Below are 26682 nucleotides of genomic sequence, written 5' to 3' on the forward strand. Positions count from 1 at the left end.
AAATTTTATGTATTTTGAAGCAGAGAGTATTATTTATTTTAAAAATAAAAAAGAATCTACTTATGAGTTATGATTACTCTCACAATCAACCATCATTAAATTAAACCTTCATATTTTGTTGTATGCAGCAACGGGACAATTATCAGCAGTGGATCCATAAAATATTTTAAATCAATATTTAATTAATTATTTTAAATAATTCACAAGTATTTTGATCAAAAATAATTCATAAGTCTAATTAGTTAATTAGAAAATAAATATAAAAAGTTAACCTTTGTTTTTGTTCACAATAAATTTTTGAACCTTAAAACTGTTTTTAAAATGAATGCATTTTTGTGTTTGATAAGAAATTTATAGGCCTAGAACTGGTATTACAAGAATTTGTTATTTGTCAGAATCATCTTGGAGAGGTCCTTGATGTGTACAACTGCTGGATGCCATAATTATTATTAATGTTATAATTTAGCATAATATTATACAAGAAACCCATACATAATTGAAAATAAATACATATATATAAGTAATAATATGGACTTTTAACGTTTAAACCTCAGAACTAAGTTTGTTCTGGGTAAAACCCATAAACTAAATATTTAACGAAAAAATCTTCAGACTAATTTTATTTAATTAATTAAATCCTATAATGTCATAATTACCACTACTACCGGCAAATCCTTAGTTTAGGGGTTTCTATATCAAGTAAATATAACTCAGAGGTTTTACCATGAAAATTCAAAAAACAAATTCTTATAATATTATCTAAAAATTAATAACATAAATTTTCAAAATTAGCATTTTTAATTTTTTTTTGTAAATATATGAGTTTTATCAACATTATATATGTATAAAATAAAAATGTAAAAACCCAAAAAATATAATAAAAATTATCTAAAGATATACCTGTAATAAAATTACTAAAATATTAAAATGTAAAAAACAAGAAAATTTAATAAAAATTGTATCTTATCTAAAAAATGTAATAATAAATCTTTAGATAATTTTTATTATATTTTTGGGGGTTTTACATTTTTAATTTATACATCCATCAAACTCATATATTTAAAAAAAAAATTAAAAATGCTAATTTTGAAAATTTAAATTACTAATTTCTAGATAATATTATAAAATTTTGATTTTTTTTTTACTTTTAATGGTAAAACTCCTCAACTATTTGTACTTAATGTAGAAACTCTTAAACTAAAGATTTACCGGTAGTAATGGTAATTATGATATGTTAGGGTTTAATTCACTAAATAAAGTTAGTTTGAGGATTTTTTTCGTTAAATACTTAGTTTGGGGTTTTTTTTTAACCCAAAACAAACTTAGTTGGGGGGGGGGGGTTTAACGGTAAATCGGCCAATTCATACGTAAACACGTCACATGTGCGAAAACATACATCAACTATTATAAAATTCAATTTTCCATACATGAACTTACAAAATTGGGTTTTAACATACATTGACTTAATTTTCATTAGTCAAACGTTACAGAATAAGAGTTTTCGTTAACCGGTAACATGAAATTGGCTAATTCCTACATCAAAAGGGGGTTAACGGTCCCGATTAATACATAAACACTTTACATGTGCGAAAACATATATCAACTAATACAAAATTTAAATTCAATACATGAACTTTCAAAATTTGGTTTTAACATACATTGACCTAATTTACACTAGTTCAGCATTATCGAAGATAAATTGTATGTCACGTGTTGATTAAGTGAGGTTTTTATTGTATTATATGGTAAATAAACCGTTTTACGTGATAATTGACTAAGAAAGATAAATCATTTAGACCAAATGATTTCGTTCTAAATAAACTGTATTACGTGGTAACTGACTGAGAAAAATAAATTATTTAGACCAAACGATGTTGTTCTCGTGTAACTCATTAGTTAGCTTTTCTCTTTAACTTTTTGTTCTTCGATTTTTTTTCGGCAAAAAACTAATACAGAGAAGACAATAAAGAACAAAATCGAATATAAAAAAACGAGAATGTCTAGATTATCCAATCCTAATTCCTCTTTTGTTCGATAAGTTAGACATTTCCGTTTTTTTATGTTCGATTTTTTCCTCTCTTGTCTTCTCTGTGTTAGGTTTTTTGTTGAAAAAGACGAAAAACAAAAAGTTAAAGAGAATCTAACTAATGATTTACACGAGAACGAAATCATTTGACCTAAATGATTTATTTTTCTTAGCCATTTACTACGTAATACCGTTTAATTACCACATAATACAATAAAAATCTCACTTAATCAACACATGACAGATAATTTATCTTAGGTAATGTTTGACTAGTGGAAATTATGTCAATGTATGTTAAAACCAGATTTCGAAAGTTCATGTATTAAATTTAAATTTTGTATTAGTTGATGTATGTTTTTGCATATGAAAGTGATTATGTATTGATTGGGAACGTTGACCCCTGTTGATGTAGGAATTTTCATGTTACCGGTTAACGAAAACTCTTATTCCGTAACGTTTGACTAAAGGAAATAAGGTCAATGTATGTTAAAACCCAATTTTGTAAGTTCACGTATGGAAAATTGAATTTTATACTAGTTGATGTATGTTTTCGCACATGTAACGTGTTTATGTACTGATCGGGACCGTTAGCCCCTGTTGACGTATGAATTGGCCGATTTTCTCAGATTTTAACGTTAAAAATCCTAATAATATTGAAGATGTCCATTTAATTGTTATTATGTCAAAAATAAAAAAATGAAAAAACCTACAACTAATTGTGAAAATAAAGCTGAAAAAACATATATAATTAAATCAAATAATATTTACGTAAAATATGTACTAATTATAAGAAAAGTAATATAAATATAAAATCCTAAACTAAAAAATTATTGAAATATTATTAATATTCATTTATATGAAAATGCATAATAGTATATATATATATATAGATGTGATATATATATATATATATATATATTAAATGGAGTTTTGGTCCAAACTAAAAAAGGTAGAAATTATATTGAAACTATAGGCCAAAAAACAAATCAATTCGGATTTTAAATAAACTAGGGCTATAGCCCACATTAAAAATAGAATTTAATACTGGTGTAAAAGAGAGTTGAACTCTGGCTAGGGGTGTCAAAGGGTTTGACTGTATGTCACAAGTGGCGTCATATTTTTAGCGATAAATACTTTTACTCTCACTCCAGCTATTATCATACCAATCAGGTTAAAAACTTTCCACCCATGTTTTCGCTAGTAACTGTTTTTTTTTTCTCGTCAAAAATTAATTTTATAGATATTCAACAACTGATACAAGACCAACAAAGACCAACGAAGACATGATTAATTCGTGGTTAGCTAAGCCGACGGAGAAAGAAATATCCTCGGAAACGATGGTAACTGTTTAAACAGAGTAAAATTGGTTATTTTGTTCCTTTTGTTATATGAAGAAAAACTGGTGTTACGTTTCCTTTTTTTTTTAATGTTATTTTACACCACTAGTGTTCCTCTCAATTCCTCCATATTAATTACTCCCAATTACTCTTGTAGTTACCAATCCCACTCAAAGAAAGATGTAACTGTAACCAACGGAATGGGGAGAGTGGTGATAGCGACAGTATTGTCTCCTATTTAGATCAATGTTTTAAGAACTAGACCAGTCAAGAACATATACCCGATGGTTGATCTATTGTGTTGGACTAGTCCAATAATATTGCCACTGACCTCGATCAAACTGTAACGTGTAAAAGACATACCTATTAAGGAAACAAGTATAACTCTATTTATGTAAAGGACTTCATAGTCATTAGTTTGTACAAAACCCTCCAACCCTTGTACCTATATATAACTGGCTGTATATCTTCATCTAATAATAAGAATTATATTCTTTATGGTATCAGAGCCTCCCGATCTACACAAAACCTAAAATTTTTTTTTCATATTCTTCAATGGCGGCTAACAACAGCTCAGTGCTATTCACTGAACACAACATCCCAAACACACCAGGCCTTCTCACCATCAACATGGCTAATGTCACCAAACTCACCTCTGATAACTACTTGATGTGGAGTATCCAAACACAGGCGCTTCTTGATGGCTATGGTCTCGCAGGCCATATTGACGGCTCCCGTCCCATACCACCACCACAAGTCACGGTCAATGAAGTGACTACTGAAAACCAAGACTATGTCTTATGGAAACGTCAAGATCGCCTTATTTTCAGCGCACTCATTGGAGCTATTACCACCAATCTTCAACCGATTGTCTCCAGAGCGGTCACAGCCTTCGAGATCTGGACGACACTAGCAAACACATATGCTAAACCTAGCCGTGGCCATATCAAATAGCTACGAGATCAGGTACGGGCCTGGAAGAAGGAAGACGAGAAAATTGACACATACATTCAAGGCTTGACGACAAGATTCGATCAACTTGCACTCCTAGGCAAGCCGTTTGATCATGAAGACCAGATTGATGCGATATTAGGGGGTCTTCCTGATGACGACAAGACTGTTAAGGATCAGATTGAAGGACGCGACGTACCTCCTTCCATCACTGAGGTCCATGAGAGACTGATCAATCATGAACTGCGACTGTCCTCTCTCTCACCACAGCCTGGCTCCACATTCCCCGTTACTGCAAACATTGCACAACAACGCTCCAACAACAACTTCAACAACCGCAACCCTTGCAACAACACAAGCAGCAACAACTATCGTGGAACCACAAGCAACTGGCAAGCTCAGTCTTACAACAACAATAACCGGAACACAAGCAAAGGACCTCAGCCCTATCTTGGACGCTGCCAAATCTGTGGCACTCACGGACATGGTGCGAAACATTGTCCTCACCTCCAGACATTCCAAGCCGGTCAACAACTTCAGCAGAGCTCACCATTCACACCGTGGCAGCCAAGAGCCAATCTTGCTGTCAATGCTCCATACAATGCTGAGAACTGGCTCCTCGACAGTGGGGCTACACACCATCTCACCTCAGACCTGAACAACCTCTCTCTCCATCAGCAGTATCACGGAGGAGATGACGTTACCATCACAGATGGCAGCAGCCTTCAAATCACCCACACCGGTTCCCATACTCTTCCCTCAAACTCTAGAAACTTACTGCTAAATAAAATTCTTTGCGTTCCAAATGTTCATCGCAACTTGATATCAGTGTATCGACTGTGTAACACTAACAATGTCTCCGTGGAATTCTTCCCGGCTACTTTTCAGGTGAAAGATCTCAGCACGGGGGTGCCGTTACTCCAAGGCAGCACTAAGCAGGGTCTGTACGTATGGCCGATCTCAAAGCTCCAAGCAGTTGCGATGCTCACCTCCTCTCAACCAAAGGCGACTATATCTCAGTGGCACTTAAGACTAGGCCATCCGCATATCTCTGTCCTAAACACTACTCTTCTGAAATTTTCTTTACCTCTTTTGCATTCAAAACAAAAAGACTTCACTTGTTCTGATTGTCTTTCTAATAAAAGCCATAAACAGCTTTTTTCAAATTCCACCATTGTCTCAACAAAACCACTCGAATACATTTTCTCAGACCTCTGGTCATCCCCAATTCTCTCTACCGAAAACCATAAATATTATCTCCTACTCATTGATCACTATACACGCTACTCATGGTTGTACCCACTTAAAAGAAAATATGAGGTCAAGGATATCTTCAAAACCTTCAAGCCCTTGGTAGAGAATAAATTCAAAACCAAAATTGGAACGCTCTACTCCGATAACGGTGGCAAATATATTGCCTTGAGATCCTACTTAGCTGAGCAAGGGATCACGCATCTCACATCTCTGCCGCATACGCCGGAACATAACGGTATGTCTGAGCGCAAACACAGACACATTGTAGAAACAGGCTTGACGTTGCTCTCCACTGCGTCTGTTCCGAAATCACTGTGGCACTATGCATTCGCCACAGCTGTGTACCTGACAAACAGAATACCCACGACTGTTCTTCATAACCAATCTCCATATCAGAAACTGTTCCAAACAGATCCGAACTATGCGAAACTGAAAGTTTTTGGCTACCTATGCTTCCCGTGGTTGAGACCATACACTCATCACAAGCTTGAAGATCGATCCCAGCCTTGTGTCTTCGTCGGCTATTCCACATCACAAAGTGCCTACTATTGTCTGCACAGACCAACGGGAAGAGTGTTTACTTCAAGGCATGTTACTTTTGTCGAAGATCAGTTCCCTTACTCCGGTCAGCAACCAGTGCCTCAGGCCCTTCCGGAAACTACACAAACTGCCGCGAGCTCCCCACCTCATCAAGTTATACCGGTTCTTCAAAGACAAGCGACTACACCAGTAACGGCCCCGTGCTCGATTCTTCACCAACCACCATCAGTACCTCCGCTAGCTCCGCCGCAATCGACAACCCCTCAGGTATGTACTCTGTCTCTCTCAACTACTTCTTCTCCGTCTTCTTCTTCTCACTCTGGACCTTATGTCCAGCAAAAGAATGGGCAAAATTCCCAAGCCCAGTCTCCAGCCCAACAAAACCAAGCCACAGACCAAACACTCAACCCAACTCAAATGGCCCAAGAGGCTATGACTCAAACTCAGCCACAACCTACTCCACTAAACACGAACCCGACTTCTTCTTCTTTGTAAACTCAACAAATAACCTCAGCACAAAATACAGAAAATCAGCCACAGCCAGTCCCGACTATCACCTCACAAAATCAACATCCAATGCAGACAAGAGGCAAGAACCGCATCTCCAAACCAAACCAAAAATTCACTCTTCTTGCCACAACCAAACCGTTAACATCTGAACCCACAACCATTATCCAAGCTTTGAAAGATGAACAATGGAGAAAAGCTGCGTCTACAGAGTACGATGCACACATGAGAAACCACACTTGGGATCTCGTACCTGCAGCGCCAAATCAAAATTTAGTTGGATGCAGATGGCTCTTTACAACAAAATATCTACCAAATGGAAAGGAAGAACGGAAGAAAGGACGTCTCGTCGCCAAAGGTTACAATCAACGCTATGGTGTTGATTACGCAGAAACGTTCAGCCCGGTCATCAAAACCACAACCATACGACTTGTGCTTGACATTGCGGTACATGGGAACTGGACCATCAAACAGTTGGATGTTAACAATGCGTTTTTGCAGGGTGACCTTCAAAACGAAGTCTACATGATGCAACCCCCTGGATTCATTGATCGCGACAGACCATCACATGTGTGTAAGCTGCGAAAAGCAATCTATGGACTCAAGCAAGCCCCGCGCGCTTGGTACTTGGCATTGAAACAACATCTCACTTCAACCGGCTTCACCAACTCTCTTGCGGATGCGTCTCTGTTCACAAAGATTGTAAATGGCAGTTACACATACATACTCATCTATGTCGATGACATTATTGTCACTGGAAACGACAGGAAGGCCATTGATCAGGTCCTACACACGTTTGCGGATCGCTTCTCCATCAAGGATCCGTTTGATCTCTACTACTTTCTTGGCGTCGAAGCAACGAGAACAACAGATGGTCTCCACTTATGTCAACGTAAATACATCATTGATCTGCTCATCAAAACAAAGATGCACGAAGCTAAACCAGTAACTACCCCATTACCTACTTCACCAAAACTTACTCTCCATGGTGGCACTCTTCTCAAAGACTTGACGGAATACAGGTCAGTTGTAGGGAGTCTTCAGTATCTAGCGTTCACACGCCCAGACATTTCTTACGCAGTCAATAGACTCTCTCAGTTCATGCACCGCCCCACGACAGATCATTGGCAAGCTGCGAAGCGAGTCTTACGATACCTAGCAGGCACACCAACTCATGGAATTCTCCTCTCTAGACGTTCACCTCTCACATTACATGGGTTCTCGGATGCAGATTGGGCAGGTGACACTGATGACTACATCTCCACAAATGCATATATCATATACCTTGGATCAAATCCAGTTTCTTGGTCCTCGAAGAAGCAAAATGGTGTTGCGAGATCCTCAACAGAAGAGGAATACAGGGCAGTTGCGAACACAGCTTCAGAAATACGGTCTCTTCTCCATGAACTTGGCATCCGCATTCCGACAATGCCTGTGATCTATTCACTACAAGAAAACAGCAAGGATACTGAGGGAAAAAATCGTCGGAATTTCGTCGGAATAACGTTATTCCGACGACATACCGACGAAACAAGTCCTCAGAAATAATTCCTCGGAATTTCTTCTTTCCTCGGAAATCCCTCGGAATTTTCCGACGGAATTCCGAGGAAACAAATTTCCGAGGAAATTCCGAGGATCACTAGTTTATCGGAAATCTCCTCGGAATATACCGAGGGAGAACTTCGTCGGGATATTTCCTCGGAAGTTCCTCGATCGATGTGTTTTTGGACATATATCCATCGATCGGAACATGTCCCTCGGTATATTCCGAGGAAAGGTGTCCCTCGGTATATTCCGAGGAAGATGTCCCTCGGTATATTCCGAACGTTTTATATAAACAGATCGATCGATGGATATATGTCCAAAAACGCATCGATCGATCGAGTAAAAAATATAATTAATTTCCTCGGAATGTAAAAAATATTAATTTTTTTTTTAAAAATAAAATTTTTGAAATTTAAATTTGAAAATATAAAATTAAAATTAAAATTGAAATCATATTAATTAATATTTAAAATTTCACAAATAAAAATAAAACATTCCGAGTTTTTGGAAAAAAAAAAACTACGGGTCTGGCACGTCCGGGAACACCTCGTTCGGGTACATCCTCTGCATCATCTCCATCATTTGCTGGTTCAGCCTCCTCTGTGCCTCATAGCCCGCCTGTTGAGCCGCCATCTGGGTCTCCAACAAAGATATGCGATCATCCTTGTCCTTCAACTGAGCCGTAAGTACTTCTGGATCAACAAAGTGCGGTGGTGCAGAAGAAGGAGGAACCGACCGGGTGCGACGACCCAAACCGACCAAACGTCCCTTCTTCTTTGGAACCGACTGAATAGAAAATAGCCTAATTTACAAATTTAAACCAAGAAATAAATGAATTGAACTTTTAAAAAAAAGAACTTACGGATTCAACGATTTCGTTGATTCGAAACCGGGACAAGTTGGTCGAAGCCGTCGAAGCGTCATCCTCGGTTTGAAGCTGAGACACTTCGTCTACCACCTGAGTTTGGACCAGGTCGACCACGTCCCTCACAAGACCGTCATCAATCTGGCCGGTCTTCTTGTTGGTATACGCCCTCCTCATTAGGGCGAGATCATCAACCGGCTCGCCATCATTTTATTCCGCCTTGAAAAAAAACATAAATTAAAGAAACATTAGAAATTAGAAGAAATGCACAATAAATTAAAATTCTGAAACTCAAATAATTGAAGAAAAAACGGTTGAACTTACCATGCGATCTCCCAGAGTGGCAATAGATTGAGCACCCAAGTTATGCTTGTAGATGCCCTTCCCTTTACGGTCGCTCCTGCGGTTGGTGGAGTTGGTGGAAGAAGTTTCTTTCGTCTCTTCCTTATCCCAACGCGCACACAACTCCTTCCAGACCGTGTCGTTCATCGACTTTGGGACCTTTTAATAAAAAAAGAAAAGAAAATAGTTTAATAAATAAAAAATTAGTTTAATAAATTAAAAAATTTAATAAATTAAATCGAACCTTATTGATTTCCCACTTCTTCTTCCACTCGTGGATCTGCTTCCCATAGTTGTCCATAACCTTATGGACAAAGTGGTGATAGATAAAGAGCGTCTCATCGGAATTCCAGTTGAACTCTTGCTGAAAAAAAAACATAATTAGTAGAAAATTTATATTAAAGATTAAAAATATAAGTAAAAAATTAGAATACTTACCGCAAACTGACGAAACCACAGAACCTGCTTGTCGGTAGGGAAGTGAGTGAAAGTCGGATGTCCCCTGTCGAGGGCCGAGTACATCATACGGTTGATCCATGCGCTGATCCCGTTCCCGGATCGATTGAACCTAATAAAAAGAACAAATGGTTAATAATGAATCCAAATTTATAGGAAAAAAAATGTTTAATTACCATGTTTGACCCCGTCCATGTGGATACGGAGTGAGATACGGAAGATGGTCACGACCGGGCTGTTGAACCAACTCCGCAACTCTCATCACTCCCGGAGGACCCGGAGGAGCAGGAGCGGATGCAGCAGCGGGACCGAGAGGAGCAGGAGCGGGTGCAGCAGAGGGAAATGTATGGTTGGAGCTGTGGGGCGAAGGGGAATCCTGAAAATGACTGGAATCCCGAGACTGGCTTCCCGTACCACCACGACCACGACGCTGTCGAGGCCGGGTCTGATCATCATGAGACCTGTAAATTAAAAAAATATATTTAATAAATACAGAAATATATAAATTAATTTTTTTTTAAAAAAATCCCAAATAATTTAATCACAAAAAAAGATTTAAAGATATTAAAAATATTTAATAAATATATAAAAATAGTTCTAATAAACAAAAAATAGTTTTAATAAATAAAAAATAGTTTAATAATTACAAAAAATAGTTTTAATAATATATATATATATATTAAAAATATTTTTAAATCCCAAATAATAGTTTTTAATCACAAAAAAAGTTTTATAGATATTAAAAATGTTTTGTAAAATCCAAAAAATCGAATTTATATACAAAAAAGATTTTGTAAAATCCAAAAAATCGAATTTGTATAGAAAAATCGTTTTGTAAAATACAAAAATCGATTTTATATACAAAAATCGATTTTATAAATACAAAAAAATAAAAAAATTATAAAAAAATTCTAAATCAATTCAACAAAACAAATTATTCAACCAAATCACAATTCTAAACCTATTATACAACCAAATCACAATCCTAACCAATCACCCTAACAAAACTCTATCAAAACTACACAAAAACCTAACAAATAGAACCTAAGAGAGTGGGATAGGGTCCTTACATGATTTGTGTAAGAGAAGGGGGAGATCGCCGAAGATATCGTCGGATTTCAGGGGGAAATCGCCGGAGAGAAGAGAGGAGTCGCGCAGAGGAAGAAGAGAGAAATGGGGAAGAAGAAGGGGCTCGTGGTTATAAAACCTAGGGTCCGACGGACATTATCCGTCGGAATTCTAATTTCAATTTTCGCGAAATATTTGTCCGGTAAAATGAAAATATTCCGAGGAAATTCCGACGGATAGTAAAATATCCGTCGGAATTTCCTCGGAATATTCCGAGGAAATACCGAGGAACTAGTGTTTGGGGTTTCAAAACATCAATTTTTTTTGCCGTATTTCATTTCTTATACAATTGTAATGCATACCATTGAGGATTCTTTGTATAGATGAGCATAAACCATGAAATAACAAATTTCAAAACTAATTGAAAGTATTCCCTTTACCGTTCATTAAAAGGTATAAGTGTTTCTCTTATGTTGTGGGATTTCGTTCATACAATCGGAAAAGTGTTAATTATACGGTAAGGAACAAATTTTTGACTTCATAATGAACGTAAGACACTTAATAAGGGTTATATAGGTGTTATTCAAACCGCAAAACGTTGTTTTCGGTTTAAAAACCCTATTTCCTCGAAATTTCCCCGGATTATTCCGAGGGAATTCCGAGGAAACCCTTTTCTTCCTCGGAATTCCGTCGGAATATTCTGAGGAAATTCCGAGGAACTAGTTTTTGGGGTTTCAATACGTCAATTTTTTTTAAAAGGATCGATCGATGGATATATGTACCAAAACGCATCGATCGATAGAGTATATCAGGTGTTCCTCGGAATTTCCTCGGAATATTCCGAGGCTTTTCCGAGGAAACAGGGTTTGGGGTAATAATGTGATCGATCGAGAACAAAATCTCGTACGTTTTTTTATAAACGGATCGATCAATGTATATATATCCAAAAACGCATCGATCGATCACTAAGATGGACCAAAGCGTAACAATGTGATCGATCGATTAGATTATCCCATCGATCGATCGAGAATCTCAAGCGTTCCTCGGAATTTCCTCGGAAAATCTTGTAAGTTTATTTATAAACGGATCGATCGATGGATATATGTCCGAAAACGCATCGATCGATCACTAAGATGGACCAAAGCGTAACAATGTGATCGATCGATTAGATTATCCCATCGATCGATCGAGAATATCAAGTGTTCCTCGGAATTCCGTCGGAATATTCCAAAGCTTTTCCGAGGAAAGAGGGTATATCAAGTGTTCCTCGGAATTTCTTCGGTATTTCTTAAAAAAAAAAAAAAATCAATGGTAGCCTGTTTCCGAGTCATCATCACCAGATGAATCTGAATCTGGATCTTGGTGAAACTCTCCAATCACTGGTTCATCCTCTACGTGAACGACGGCTTCCTATCCGAAGTCGGTTAAATCGACTACAAGGTCAACTCCAGCTAAATCTTCTGCTGCACTTAAGTTGTCGGATGTGCTTGGTTGTAGTGGGTCTTCCAACTCAGAACTTCCCTGAACTCGGCCTCTCGGGTTGAGTCTTGTAACAGTAACCCATGGATCATCTTTGTTCCTTACCCGGGGGTACTGATATAACAAACCTGTAACATTTAGAAAATTATTAGTAAAATTATAAATTAATACACATGATGATCAATCATTCTGAATAATTAACATTTAATTACCTGATCGGCCTGAGAAGCAAGAATGAAAGGATCATAATATTGCAGCTTTCGCCTCGAATTTACTGATGTAACACCAAATGCATCTGTTCTCACACCTCGATCTGGAGTGTTGTCGTGCCAATCACAATAGAAAACAGTACAGCGCAATCCAACCATGCCCAAATACTTGATTTCCAAAATCTCATGTATGTGTCCGTAGTATACATCATCTCCTGATGCAGAACAAACGCCAGCATCATAAGTCGTACTCGAACGTCTCCTCTTCTGAGTTGTGAATGCATATCCTCGAGTACAAAATCTCGGATATGACTTCACAACAAAGTTTGGTCCAACGACTATCTCACGTATCCAATCGTCAAATGTTTCACCTCTGGCCAAACCAGCAGACTCCTATTAATAGCACATATATATATATGTTATATCAATAAATGTGAATTAGTATAAATATGTGATAAAATATATTTTAATTTGTTTAAAGCACTCACATAAGTAAACATCCATCCAGTAAATTCTCTCTGCTTCATTTCTTCTAGTTCGTCCTCTGTGGCGTATCTATACTCGAACCGCTTTTCTGCCATGAAAATCATGTATATGATGACAATAATGTAATTAATTAAGATTTAAATTTCAACTTGTTAAAATAAAAATTTGTTAGCTAATTTATTTACCTCTTATATTGAAGAACGTCTTCGCAGTTGGTGAGCAAATATGTTTGCAAATGACTGCGCTCCTGCTCAGTAAGTCGACGGTCCTTTGGTTTTCCGCTAAATCGTCCAACGTCTGTGAAAATGTCTGGACCCGTAACATGATATGTTGCCCGTTCTCCTCTATCATCATGCCGAGCACGTCTTCTGTTTTTGGTCTGAACTTCTGCTGGAAAGTAGTACTCGGCAAAGTTTGAAGTTTCTTCATTGATCATCTGTGCGACTGTAGAACCTTCCACCCTACTTAAAATTTTTCACCATCTTCTTCAAATAGAACATATACCGCTCATACAGATACATCCATCTATACTGCACAGGACCACCAAGTTCCAATTCTCTTGCCAAGTGAATAACAAGATGCTCCATAACATCAAAAAATGAGGGAGGAAATATCTTCTCAAGGTTGCACTGAATCACGGCTATGTTAGTCTTCAAATTTTCAATATCTTCAAGAGTCACTGATCTCGTGCATAAATCGCGGAAGAAACCACTTATCCCTGCAATTGCTTCATGAACATTTCGTGCTAATAGTTCCTTGAAGGCGAACGGAAAGAGGCGCTGCATCATTACATGGCAATCGTGGCTTTTCAAGCCAGTAAACTTTCCTACCTTTTTGTCGATACAGTTACGCAAATTTGATGCGTAACCGTCTGGAAATTCCACATCGTTTGAAATCCAATCAAAGAACGCATCTTTTCCCTCTGCATCAAGTCGGTATATGGAAAAAGGAGCCCTACCATTCTCATCAACATGAAGTTCTGAACGAGCACATATATCGACTAAATCCAGTCTTGACTTCAAATTATCCTTTGTTTTACCTTGAACATTAAGGATCGTGTTCATGAGATTGTCAAAAAGTTCTTCTCAATATGCATGACATCTAAATTATGCCTTAGCAGATGATCCTCCCAGTATGGCAGATCCCAGAAAATACTTTTTTTTGTGCCAGTTATGTAGTTCTCCAACAGCATCTACCGGAAAACGCTCATGTCCACCGACGTCTGGCGTCCTTTCTGCACCAAAATCTCTTAGTTGTATCTTCAAATCTTTAACACAAATTTCTGGAGGTGGACTGTCAAACACCCTCTTGTTCTTCGTAAACAAATTCCTACTCCTACGATATGGATGATCAGGTGGTAGGAATCTCTTGTGACAGTCAAACCAACACGTTTTCCTTCTGTTTTTTAGTTGGAAAGCATCAGTGTTATCTTTACAATATGGACATGATAGCCTTCCATGCGTTGTCCATCCAGACAACATACCATATGATGGAAAATCGCTTATTGTCCACATTAGTACTGCCCGCATTTGAAAGTTTTCTTTACACGAAACATCGTATGTTTCAGCACCTTGAGCCCATAGTTGTTGCAACTGATATATTAGTGGCTGAAGAAACACATCAAGTGATGTTTTAGGATGCTCTGGTCCGGGAACGAGAATCGAGAGAAACAAAAACTTTCGTCGCAAGCACAAGTTTGGGGGTAGGTTGTATGGTGTAAGAATGACGGGCCATAGAGAATACTGTCTTCCACTCTTGCCAAACGGACTGAAACCATCAGTACATAATCCAAGGTAGACATTTCTTCTCTCATACGCAAAGTCGGGATACTTTGATTGGAAATGCTTCCACGCTTTTGCATCTGAAGGATGTCTGATCTCACCATCTGTTGAGTGCTCCACATGCCATCTCATTGGTTGCGCTGTGCGTTCAGACAGATACAACCTCTGCAACCTTTCCGTCAAAGGTAAATACCACATCCTTTTATATGGCACTGGAACTCTTCCACTCGTATCTTTATAACGAGGCTTTCCACAAAATTTGCATGTAACCCGCTGTTCATCCGCCCTCCAATAAATCATGCAGTTGTCGCTGCATACATCTATTACCTGATACGATAAACCAAGACCAGCTACGAGTTTCTGAACCTCGTAGTATGAACCAGGAGCTACATTATCCTCGGGTAGAATACCTTTTACAAAATCAGCAATCGCATCCACACAGTCTTCAGCCAAATTATAATCTGTTTTAATGCCCATCAATCTTGTAGCAGATGATAAAGCTGAATGACCATCTCTGCAACCTTCGTACAATGGTTGCTTTCCAGCATCCAACATATCATAAAATCTCCTAGCTTGTGCATTGGGTAAATTTTCCCCTCTAAAATGATCATTTACCATATGCTCAGTACCTACACCATAATCTACATCCGTTCTAATTGGTTCTTCTAATCTAACCGCTGGCTGAGGTTCCCTAGTACTACCATGTTCATAATCAGTTTCCCCATGATGATACCAAATTTTGTAACTTCGTGTAAACCCACTCAAATATAGATGAGTCCAAACATCCCACTCTTTAATAACCTTTCTATTTTTACAATTAGAGCAAGGACATCTTAGCATACCTGTTTTTGCTTCCGGTTGTCGGTGAACTAACCCCATGAATTCGGTTATACCTCGTTGGTATTCTTCCGTAAGCAATCTCGTGTTCGGATCCAAATGAGGTCGATCGATCCAAGAACGAAAATAATTTGAAGAAGACATATTTTTTATGAATCAAATTCGTGTGTAAATAGAGTAAGAGGGAGGATGAAGATATGGAGTGAATGAAGAGGAAGAGGACTGCTTGTATTTATAGTTTAAATCCTGTCGACAGACCGAGGAAATTCCGACGGAATTCCGACGCCAACGGCTAGTTCGCCGGAATTTCCTCGGAATTTTGTAAAATCCCCCAACGGCTCTCCAACGGCTATAATATTTCCTCGGAATTCAACGGTTTTTTCCGAGGAACACATTTTTCCTCGGAATATTCTGACGGATTGATATTTCCTCGGAATTTCGTCGGTATATTCCGAGGAAATTCCGAGGAAACCAAATTTTGTGTTTCCTCGGAATTTTTTCGGAAATTCCTCGGGATATTCCGAGGATTTCATTTTCCGTCGGAATGTCCGTCAGAATACCGCTGTTTTCTTGTAGTGATTGTGATAACATCGGAGCAACATATCTCTGTGCTAACCCAGTTTTCCACTCCAGGATGAAGCACATTGCACTTGACTACCACTTCATACGTCAGCTCATTCAATTGGGTGCGCTAAGAGTCTCACATGTTTCCACACACGACCAACTAGCCGACGCCTTGACCAAACTATTAGCTCGCTCCAAGTTCAGTCATGCATGTTCCAAGATTGGAGTGACTCAAGCCCCTCCATCTTGCGGGGGTGTATTAAGGAAACAAGTATAACTCTATTTATGTAAAGGACTTCATAGTCATTAGTTTGTACAAAACCCTACAACCCTTGTACCTATATATAACGAGCTGTACATCTTCATCTAATAATAAGAATTATATTCTTTAATACCAAAGTAGTCCAAACTGTAACGTGTAAAGACATGGGAAATATAACAAGGTCTTTTGGTCTCTAAGCGGCATGTCTTACTATGAGAGTGGAACAGGATAGATCTGCGTGAGCATCTCATAAAGATGTCTAGCAAAACAACGACGGGCTACTCACCCACTAGCAGAAACATGTTATTCTTCTTTATCTGACCATATCGTGTTTACGGATCTTTAATATATACCTTTGTCCCGGACTCTTCCGCTATATCAATAAGTCCGCCCATATGTAATCATTTATCAAACGAGAGACGTGTGGTCTGGCCTTTAGAGCAATTTTATTGGGAAATTTTTATATATTGGTATTTCACACAAAAATGGATGGATATTGCAAATGAGATATTTTGAGATATTTTCAAATGTGATTTTTAATATTGAAAATTTTATGTTATTGTTTCTTTTATTCTGTCACAAAATATCCACATGTAACAATTTTATATTGCAGCTTAGATCCAAACTTGTATCGGTTAAATATTGGCTAGGATAATATTGCTCAAAGAATATTAAAAGAAATGTACGATAAAGGAATGGTATCAAGGTGTGATATGTAAGAGTCTTGTTTGGCTTTTTTATGTGTTCACCCCTTGGATGAACTCGTGGGTTCATCTAGCCAATAATAAATCATATTCTATTTTTGAAAAAAGCAAAAAAACTTTTAGCCCTAAACCCAAAACATTGTCATCAAAAATCTAAACCCTAAACCTTAATCCCTAAACCCTAAGCCCTAAATCTTATGATTAATTTTAAAAAAATTCAAGTCATATCTTGTTTATAAAAAATAATCAGAAAATAGTATTAATTGCCAGAGAAAAGAAAAAATGTTTGTTAACGCAATCTCCAAAACCCTAAATGTCGTCAGTAAAAAAACTAAACCATAAACCCTAAGCCCAAAATCCTATGGTTGTTAACCCTTGGGGTTTAGGTTTCAAAGTTTTAGGGATTTGCCGATAGCGTTAACAACATCAAAAAAATGTTTCTTCTTTCTGGCAAATAATACTATTTTATAATATTTTTATTATTTTGTGTCATAAACGGAATATAACTTGGCAAATTTTTTTTGCTATTATTTTTTGGTGAATAATACTATTTCTGTTTTTGTTTTCATCTTTTGTCCAAATACAAAATTAAATTGTTAAATTGTTATTGGCTAGGTGATTCACAAGTTCACCCTGGGGGGGGGGGGGGGGGGGGGGGGGGGGGAACACAAAAGAAACCGGTCTTGTTTTGTGTGTTTCCCTATAATAGTTGCTTCAAAAGATGTCGATACTCGATACCATTTTTAAAGTATTTTATTGTTGAGTCGCCAATTTGTTGGTTGATTAAATAAATCGTTTAGCAAAAAAGTTGACTTTTGTTACGTATAAAGTTATAAATAATCTTAAGTTATCAGAAGATTCAATCAATCAAATCGAATTAATTTGGTGGTTCAATTCGGTTGATATAACAAAAGTTTAAAAGATAATGTCATCTAGTTTTTTTTGTCATAAATGCAGCTATCATGAAGCTATTAAATAAAGTCAACAACAACATTTTACTAATTTCAATAGAAGGCCACCTGATGCAAGAATGGTTCTTTGGTCCTAAACAAAGACATGTGGCCGTTTTTGGATTTAAATCTGATGGTATATTCATAAATATATATACTTTTAGTTTTAGACAAGGTGCAAGTTGCAAAAGATTTTCGGGAAAACACGAGGATCTTCCCCAACGTATTGTGTTAACCGATGAATGAACACCAGAATTAATGACAATTACATCAGCATATAGCTAAATTTGTGTTAATGGGATTTGACTAGATTAGCTAACTATATGGGCTGTTTTAACATATAGTATATATTATAATGATTTTATAAGACAAATTCTTAAAGTTACAAACATTAAAAAAAAACAAAATGTGAACCTTAACAACATAATCTACCAATTTAGTTTTGATTTCGGTGTGCTCAAGCCTCGAGTCAACTTTTTTCTTTTGCCAACAATTATATTCTCTCCGTTCCTAAACATAAGATGTTAGAAAAAACACGCATATTAAAAAAATTATTATTTTTATCTAGAAAGTATCACTAAAATTATAAAATAATTATATTCAACCAATTACAAAATAAATTATTAAATATGATTGGTTACACAATTTTTAATAAAGTAAAAATTATCTAAAAAATTGAAAACATCTTATATATTGAAACACCAAAATTCTTTGAAATATCTTACATTTAGGAAAAAATAGAGAATAATACCAGTAACAAGTAACAACATTAACATTATTATAATCTATAGGAGGCACAGAATCCAACCTGGGTTCATTAGGTTCAAGAATAATTTGAAGATTGAATGAATATGACCTTTCATGTGATGTGTAGTTGCATTTTGTAGCAACTACCACTAACAGAAAGAGAAAAACCTTCTCACCTATATCTTTATACAAGTCTCTGAGAGAATTAGGTATGTCTGTATTAAAGAACTATAGAATCACGCGAGTCCAATAGATCTAATTCGAATTATATTATTAATATTATATTAATGTGATTTCACATTATAGGAATTATCAAAGGATTACCCAATTTATTTCTTGAACAAGAAAGTAACAACTGAGTCACTAACAAAGTTAGAGTCGCAGCTACTTTCATTTCTTCTCTTGTTGGAATAACGAGGAAATGTCCATTTGTCGAATTGTATCTTCCGGCTAACCAGGAAATGTCCAATCTGTTAAATGTGTAGATATTGTCTAATTAATAAGTATAATGAATCTCTCCACCATCTTGCGCGTACCCTCCATAAATCCTTTCACTGCATCTTTGTGTTTCCTGTGTTGTATACATGCAAATGTTGAATATGCACCAGAAATAAGAACGAACCACCCAAAAAACTATATGTAATTATATATATAGATATATAATAGTGAAAACGAACAGAATTAAAATATCACATATAAAATATTATATAAAATGAAGAAATATAAGATCGTCTAAAAGATCCTAAATGGTTTCCTGAGAATTTCAGAAACAAATAGAATTTTATAGGAACTTTAAAATTTATAACTAAAATATTTATATTTTAGAGAAATACAAATATAATCCAAAGTTTTTAGTACCCTTTTCACCCCTGATGGACATACATAAATACTACAACATGATAAAAAGTTTTTCTCAAAAAAAAAAATGATAATAAGCTCTAATTATAACAATAAAAACCCGACCCTACATGAGGAAAGTTAAAACCGATTCTGTCATAAAAAATATTGTAGCATTCTAGTTGGAGAATGATTATTTTGGTAATATATTCTATATGTGATGAGCAAAATGATTATGTGAATATAACTTGTATGTTACTCACGCGTGGCAATTTCCTGCGAGCGTTTTTTAATATGTCCTACAGGCTAATTTGGTGGCTCCGAAAATAACGCAGTTATTGCTATAAAATGGATTAGTCTGAAAATTGCTTAATCCAAGTTTGGAACATCTTTTTACTATTGTTAGGAATGGATCCACAGTCTGTTACGACCCACCATATTAATCACCTGGGTTGAAGTCCAAACCCAGATTGGTCGAATATTGATAATTTTCTGTGAACGTTGTTTTTATAAAATATCATGTTATGTTATTTTATTATATATTTTTTTCGATATGCCATATCGGCTGATCCGGTCGGTTTCGAGAAGAACACACTTAATGCTATATAATAGAATAACGCGAGAGCATACAACATTGCCTGACCCAAATTTGAAATACTTTCCAATTAATTCCAAATTTGGACTAATCGTGAGTTACAGTTCATCATGTTAACCATTTTAGCCGGTAAACTCAAGCTTTAAGTGGTCAAGTAATGGTCAAGTAATGGTAATTTTTTGTTTGCTTTTATAAAATAGCATGTTGTGTTTTATATTATTTAACCATTTTTATTTTAAAGCATTATAAGATTAATATCAATGACAAAATGCATATGTTGTAGAGAAATTTGTCCCTATATACCTACAAAACCACCAAATTCACTATCTAACTAAAAACACATCATCTCTCTTCATTTCTCTATCTCTCTCTAACCTCTTACTAATATTACTCTTTTTTTAGTTATTTTACAAATAACCCCGCTGTTGTATGCCTAGTTTTCGGGACGTCACTTCTTTTAGTTTCTTTCTAAGTTATTCTTTTTGGAGATGCAATGCATATTGTCATAAACTCTTAGTAATCTGATTAAAATATTTTAATCGATGACATCCTACGCTTAACCCCCACATTTTTTGATCAGTCCAACGCATTAATAAACTAATTTTAACCAACTTTGAAATTGTCACATGTAACAATGTTCACTATATATCAAAACATAACAAGAAGCTCCTAATCATAAATCATCACATTGGTGCCCACCAAAACAGCTTATAATAATATTATAAAACAAAACATATCATATGGGAATCAGATAGATAGATAGATACATTGAACTACACCGGTTTTTTTCTTCAATGATTAAAAACATTTCTCTGAGTACAAACACTATAAAAACAAAAATTCTAAGTAGTCATTGCTTCTGTGGAAATCAAGACAGTTGTTTCCTGTTATTTGTAAGTGTCGCATGGTGACCCATTATATTGAATTCGACAAAATCGAAAGCTAGGGATATTTTCACATCTTTTTTTTTCTTGATAACTGGGATATTTTCACATCTAATATTATATTATTCAACAAAATCTCCGCTTCACCAAAACAAAAATTTATACATTCAACAAAATATTTCGATTCATGTGTATATTTTTTTAGTTTATCAAAAGTCATATCTATGTGACAATTTCTTTAAGTGAAAACTGAAAACACACATACCAAATTTTGCTTAATCCGAAAACCTTTTTAACTACAAAACACTATTTTTTGCTAAACCAATATTTTTCAAAAAGAATGGCTTAAAGTAATGTTTTTGCGAAGACTTTTTCGTTGAATTGTTCCAATAGAAATTTCAGTTATATTTAGAAGGTTTAGGTTGCAAAGTTCATATGCATTTTTGGATGGCGGTGTTAATTCGACGTGGGACGTGGCACGCATTGATGTCTTCAAAGCACTTGTACTTTGAATCTCTGTCGTTATATTTTTCTTGGGAGATAAGGAGAGATTTTTTTTCTAACAATTTACCAATTTACCAAAACATATGCTGATCGATGTATGAGTATGATATAATGACAGACACTTGAATACATGCCACGTCGAAAACACCACCATCCAAATGAATGAACTTTACATTGGTCATCATCAGCCATCTTGAAGATCTCTGGAGTCAGAAGATGCCGCAAATGCTACGTGCATATCTTAGTGGAATCACTTACAACCACATTATCATTGTCAGAGCCGGTCCTGGATATATAGAAGCTGAGCAATCATGTGCTGGATCAATCTTACGTTAACGTTTCAATAGTTATAGTGGTATAACCGTATAAAGTTTGACTCTTGACATGAATGTGGTCCGAAGCTATGTTTTGGTAAATTGTTAGAAAAAAAATGTTTTGGTAAATTAACTTTTTTTTTTTTATAAACCCTATCGGTTATCCGGTTGGATCCGGAAGGAATACACTTGCTGTTACATAGTGAACTAATCTGAAATTGTACCACACAGTCTTACTTGAATTTAAATACCTTTCGACTATTGGTAGATGATGAACCGATCGTCTGTTACAATCCACCATATAAACTACCTGGACCGCTACTCAAACCTAAAATGGCCAAGTAGCGATTGGTAAATTAACTTATAGTGGGCATAATAATCAATTTATGGTTCGGATCAGACTATTTCATGTAGGCATGTCAAAAAAATGAAACCGAAATTAGAACCGAACCAAACCTAAAACACATAATCTATGCGATTCAAACCAGAATATATCTGAAATGATCATGCATGGTGGTATAAAATATATCTGAACCAATATATTATTAAATGAATCCAAATAGATAACCTGAAAATCTGATTAACCTAGAAAAATCTAAAAAATTTGAAAAACGATACTAGGATTTGAATTAGTATCAAAACAAGTATATAAAAACCTAAAAATGTAAAATTACTCATTTCTGTTTATTTTAACATAATATCTCAAGTACCTAAACCCAAAGTATTAGTAACCAAATATGATATAAATTTGAATTCAAAATGTTATAGACTGAGTTATAAAATATAAAAATAATATTGAACCCAAGTATTATTAACCTAGAATGGGCTTTTATTATAAGCTCATATTAATATTATTTGTATTAGTAAGCCCACACTTATGGGTCGGTCAATGATCAAAGCAGATACCCCCATCTCTCTCTCCCTTCACTCACTCACTCCTCTTCGCTCGTGTTTGTAGTTCCGCATAAACCCTACCTTGTTCGGTAAGTATGCAATCAACCCCTTTTTGTCTAGTACCAAATCGCTTGAAAAAACCCCATGACTCAGTTCAATTTATGTGTTGAATCAATCAGACTCGAGTCGATAACATGGATCAACAGTCCGAACCAGTTACTTACGTCTGCGGAGGTAAGCTCACACCCATCTTTGTCGTCATCTCAGCTTTGTGCTTCCTTCTTATCATAGGAGAAGAGATGCCTCTTTTGAGTAGCCTTATGAACCCTAGTATTTTCATAATTGGCTTAGTTAGGAGGCATAGATCAGTCTGATCTCTTCACTATTTTTTTCTGTGTTGTTTTTGATCTTAATGACTTGAGGTCTTTTGAGGAGGAGCTCTGCTTTGTTTTTTTGTTTTGCTGTTTCTCACAAGATATCTCTTTACTTTGCTAAGCTTTTTTGTATGAATGGTTTTGGTTTTGAAGATTGTGGACAGAAGAACACTTTGAAGTCTGGGGATGTGATTCAGTGCCGAGAGCGTGGTTACCGTATTCTTTACAAGAAGCGTACCCGTAGAGGTGAGACCTACTTATATAGAGACTGATGAAGCATGATCATTTTTTTGAATTTTTTAAGCTTGCTACTACATTCTGGTCTAGTCTACACCTTTCCGTCTAATTATATGATCGATGAATCTCTTGCAGTTGTTCAATACGAAGCTCGCTGAGAACCACAGCCCTGAACGATGATGATATGAAGTCTGTTTAAGATGGCATATAGACTTGTCCTGCCTCTGTTTGTAATTTAACTTGACTTAAAATCTGTTTTTGTTTTTGTTTCTGTTAAGTTTATCTTTATCCCTAAAACCCCAAATGAGGTTCTTAATGATTTTTTAGTAATAAATGTAACTTTAAGAACCTTTGTTAAGAAACTTCCATTTTGAGTAGTCCAATGGGAGTTTCTTAATTGAGGATTCTTAGAAAAAAAAAATTTACATCTCCATCTAATCCTACAAAACAACCAAATACATCAAGCAACCATAGACAGATCAAAATAGTAGCTCCTGAAAATCAATACCAATAGTAGCCTGAAAATTAGCAAAACTTCGTCATGGCTGCAAACAAAAGCTTGGTTACTTGTTACAGTGACTCACTCAGCGTGAAAACAATCAAGCCAAACCAATAACTAATGATCTAGACCACTAACAAAGGAGCAGACTTGTAGATATGTTCTCATTTCCATTTTAATTGTAAGAACAATTCCACTATAACAACTAAAGAGAGAGGGTGTTGCAGTAGTAATGATAACAAGTCGCTTAGTCACAGTAGCTACATAGAAGACTACAAACTAATGCATGGTCAAGTAGTCTTCTTTATGCACCAGTTCCTCAAGGGAAGCAACTCAGGAAACAAACCTTCTACATGAGGTTCACCATGAGACAAGTCACCCTTTATGAAATCTTTGTCCAACACAATGAAAGTCCGCTCTGAAATTATAACAAACCAAACAACAGAAGCATTATGGACTTTTACATGTAAATAATGTCATGAATCTACTCTACTAAGTGTACTTCATAAGAAGCTCCTATATGACTAAGAACACAACAGTCAACACACTTGGAGGATTGGTGACATCAAACTTAAAAGAGTACCAAACTCAAAACAGAGAATCATGAGTATAAAGGTCTATTGATCAAAACCCATATGCAAACAGTCAACATTGAGATTCTGGAAAGAAAGCCTAAAACTCTAACACAGGAAAGTGATTAACTTTAGATAAAAGAATATGCGCTTCCTTCCACGCAGGCCGTCCCATGGCCAAGAACTTATTCAGATTAGGCTGACAAAAACAGAGCACAAAAACTAAAACATTAACAAACAAAGGAACAAAACTTTATATTATTTTGGGAACATCCCAACTGATAGCTTTATCCCAACATAACAGAACTAGACTTGTAAGTAAATCCAGAGCTAGTAACCAACTTAAGCATATAGCATTTATGATGTGGCTGGCTGTTCGTAATAGAATGTCAACACTGGACATAGTAGCTTTATGGTGTCAAGGCCTTGATACTACTTGTGTACTCTGTAAAAGTGCTGCAGAATCAAGAGATCATCTATTCTTCGAGTGCTCCTTTTCAACTCAGGTTTGGGAATACATAGCTAAAGGTGTATTACGAAGCTCCTACACTAATGTCTGGTCAGAAATATTGGCTTTCATTGAGGATGAGAGAAGGGAGAATATGAGTAAGTTTTGTTTGAGATATGCTCTTCAAGCGACATCGTATGCAGTGTGGAGAGAGAGAGAAACAAGATAAAACATGGAGATAAGCCGCTGCCTCTGCTAGCGCTCAATCGAATGGTAGAGAAAGGAATTCGAAACAAGATAAGTGTGATGAGGGGAAAGAGAATCAAAGGAATGGAGAAGCTAATGCAATTTTGGTTCCAAACTAGAATGTAAATAGCTTTTACATAACATTTGGGTACAATAGATTTACTCAAAGGATGCACTAGTTGTATAAAGGCTTTTCAAATGAATAAATTTAACATTCATTCGAAAAAAAAAAGCATATAGCAAACTTTGAGAAAAGATCAGATCAGATTCAGATTAGGTAGTAAACAGAGCACATAAAGCAATCCAGAGCTACTAACCAACTTAAAGCATGGAGCAAACTTGAGAAAAGATTAGATTCAAATATTGTAACTTTCTAAATCATCAAGAGCTAAGTTCCAAGGAGACTAGATAGTACTCCAAGTTAATAGGAATCTTCGGAAAGAAAAAAACGAACCCGAAGGAAGCAATCGGCGCCGTTGAGGATCAGACCATCGAAAAGCCCAGCTTCGGAGATCGCTGAGAGGTCCAGGACGAAATCTCCAATAGCGACAGCAGGACGAGGAGTGGAGTTCGAATCAGGCCTGAAGACGCCATAAGGGAGGTTCTGGGTAGGGAAGTGGGAGTCTGGAGCAACATCGACGAAAGACTTGAGCAAAGCCGTCGACGAGAGACAGATAGACGTATGGGGAGAGAAGGGGAGAGGATGGAAGACAGACACGTGTCTCAAGAGCCGGTTCCTTTTCCTCTTTTAACTAAGATCCGTTTCTTAAATTAATATCTTTTTTTTTTTTTACAAATTACCCTAAGAAACCCTTCAAGAGTCCAGAGTCCCCAATAATCCTGCTCTAAGTAGCTTGTTTTGGTTTTGATTTGATTACAATAGAGTGTGACTGTCTTGAGTCCATGATTTGGATCCAATACTAATTCAGCAAATCGGGAGCAACGATATTTCTCTCTACCCGTTGCTCCCGATTTGCTGAATTAGTATTGGATCCAAATCATGGACTCAAATCCCAACAATACAAGTAAACAACTTACTTGGGCCATAAATGGAATGGGCCTATTTCTCTCTACCCGTTTATTGAGTTCGACCTCATCGATCAGGATATGACTTCGAGCTCGCTGTAAAATGGCGAGGCCCGCATGAACACAAAGAGGTCAGAGAAAACATATTTTTTTATATACTAAAGTACAAGTCACTTAGCCAATAAAGTTCATATGATATACATAGAATTACGGATAAAATGATTTGCTACTCACTTAAAATGCATGTCAAACTTTTTATTTCAAGAATTAACAAAAAGTTACATCCAAAATTTCAAAATAATAACCAAATTAATGTCTTTTTTAGTTTCAAAATGTTATGTC

The 26682-nt window shown here is 36.1% G+C and overlaps 1 protein-coding gene and 1 long non-coding RNA gene across 3 annotated transcripts; one reads left to right on the forward strand and one right to left on the reverse strand.

Annotated features, from left to right (window-relative positions):
• Positions 1-22448: 22448 nt before the first annotated feature.
• Positions 22449-23979, forward strand: LOC106431483 (DNA-directed RNA polymerases II, IV and V subunit 12-like). Of its 2 annotated transcripts, XM_022698640.2 has the most exons (4): positions 22449-23027; positions 23118-23172; positions 23466-23558; positions 23685-23979. In XM_022698640.2, the coding sequence occupies exons 2-4, from the start codon at positions 23133-23135 to the stop codon at positions 23705-23707; spliced, it is 156 nt and encodes a 51-aa protein (XP_022554361.1). In that variant the 5' UTR covers positions 22449-23027; positions 23118-23132; the 3' UTR covers positions 23708-23979. The 2 variants fall into 2 exon arrangements, with proteins under 2 accessions (XP_022554361.1, XP_048616672.1); XM_048760715.1 differs by lacking the exon at positions 22449-23027 and having other exon boundaries at positions 23036-23172.
• A 95-nt stretch (positions 23980-24074) lies between these two features.
• On the reverse strand, positions 24075-26474 carry LOC106431475. Its single transcript, XR_001286196.3, has 2 exons — positions 25769-26474; positions 24075-24466 (listed from the first exon to the last, which is right to left on the reverse strand). It is a non-coding gene; the product is annotated as an uncharacterized LOC106431475 (long non-coding RNA).
• Positions 26475-26682: the final 208 nt, after the last annotated feature.

Source organism: Brassica napus, chromosome C6, assembly GCF_020379485.1.
Source record: "Brassica napus cultivar Da-Ae chromosome C6, Da-Ae, whole genome shotgun sequence".
In the NCBI taxonomy this organism is placed as follows: Eukaryota; Viridiplantae; Streptophyta; class Magnoliopsida; order Brassicales; family Brassicaceae; genus Brassica; species Brassica napus.

Bases quoted from the DNA above. Each gene is read 5' to 3' on its own strand.
- LOC106431483 (XM_022698640.2), top strand. From the start codon at position 23,133: ATGGATCAACAGTCCGAACCAGTTACTTACGTCTGCGGAG. The intron at 23,173-23,465 runs GTAAGCTCACAC...TTGGTTTTGAAG, and splicing joins AGTTACTTACGTCTGCGGAG to ATTGTGGACAGAAGAACACT. The intron at 23,559-23,684 runs GTGAGACCTACT...AATCTCTTGCAG, and splicing joins CAAGAAGCGTACCCGTAGAG to TTGTTCAATACGAAGCTCGC.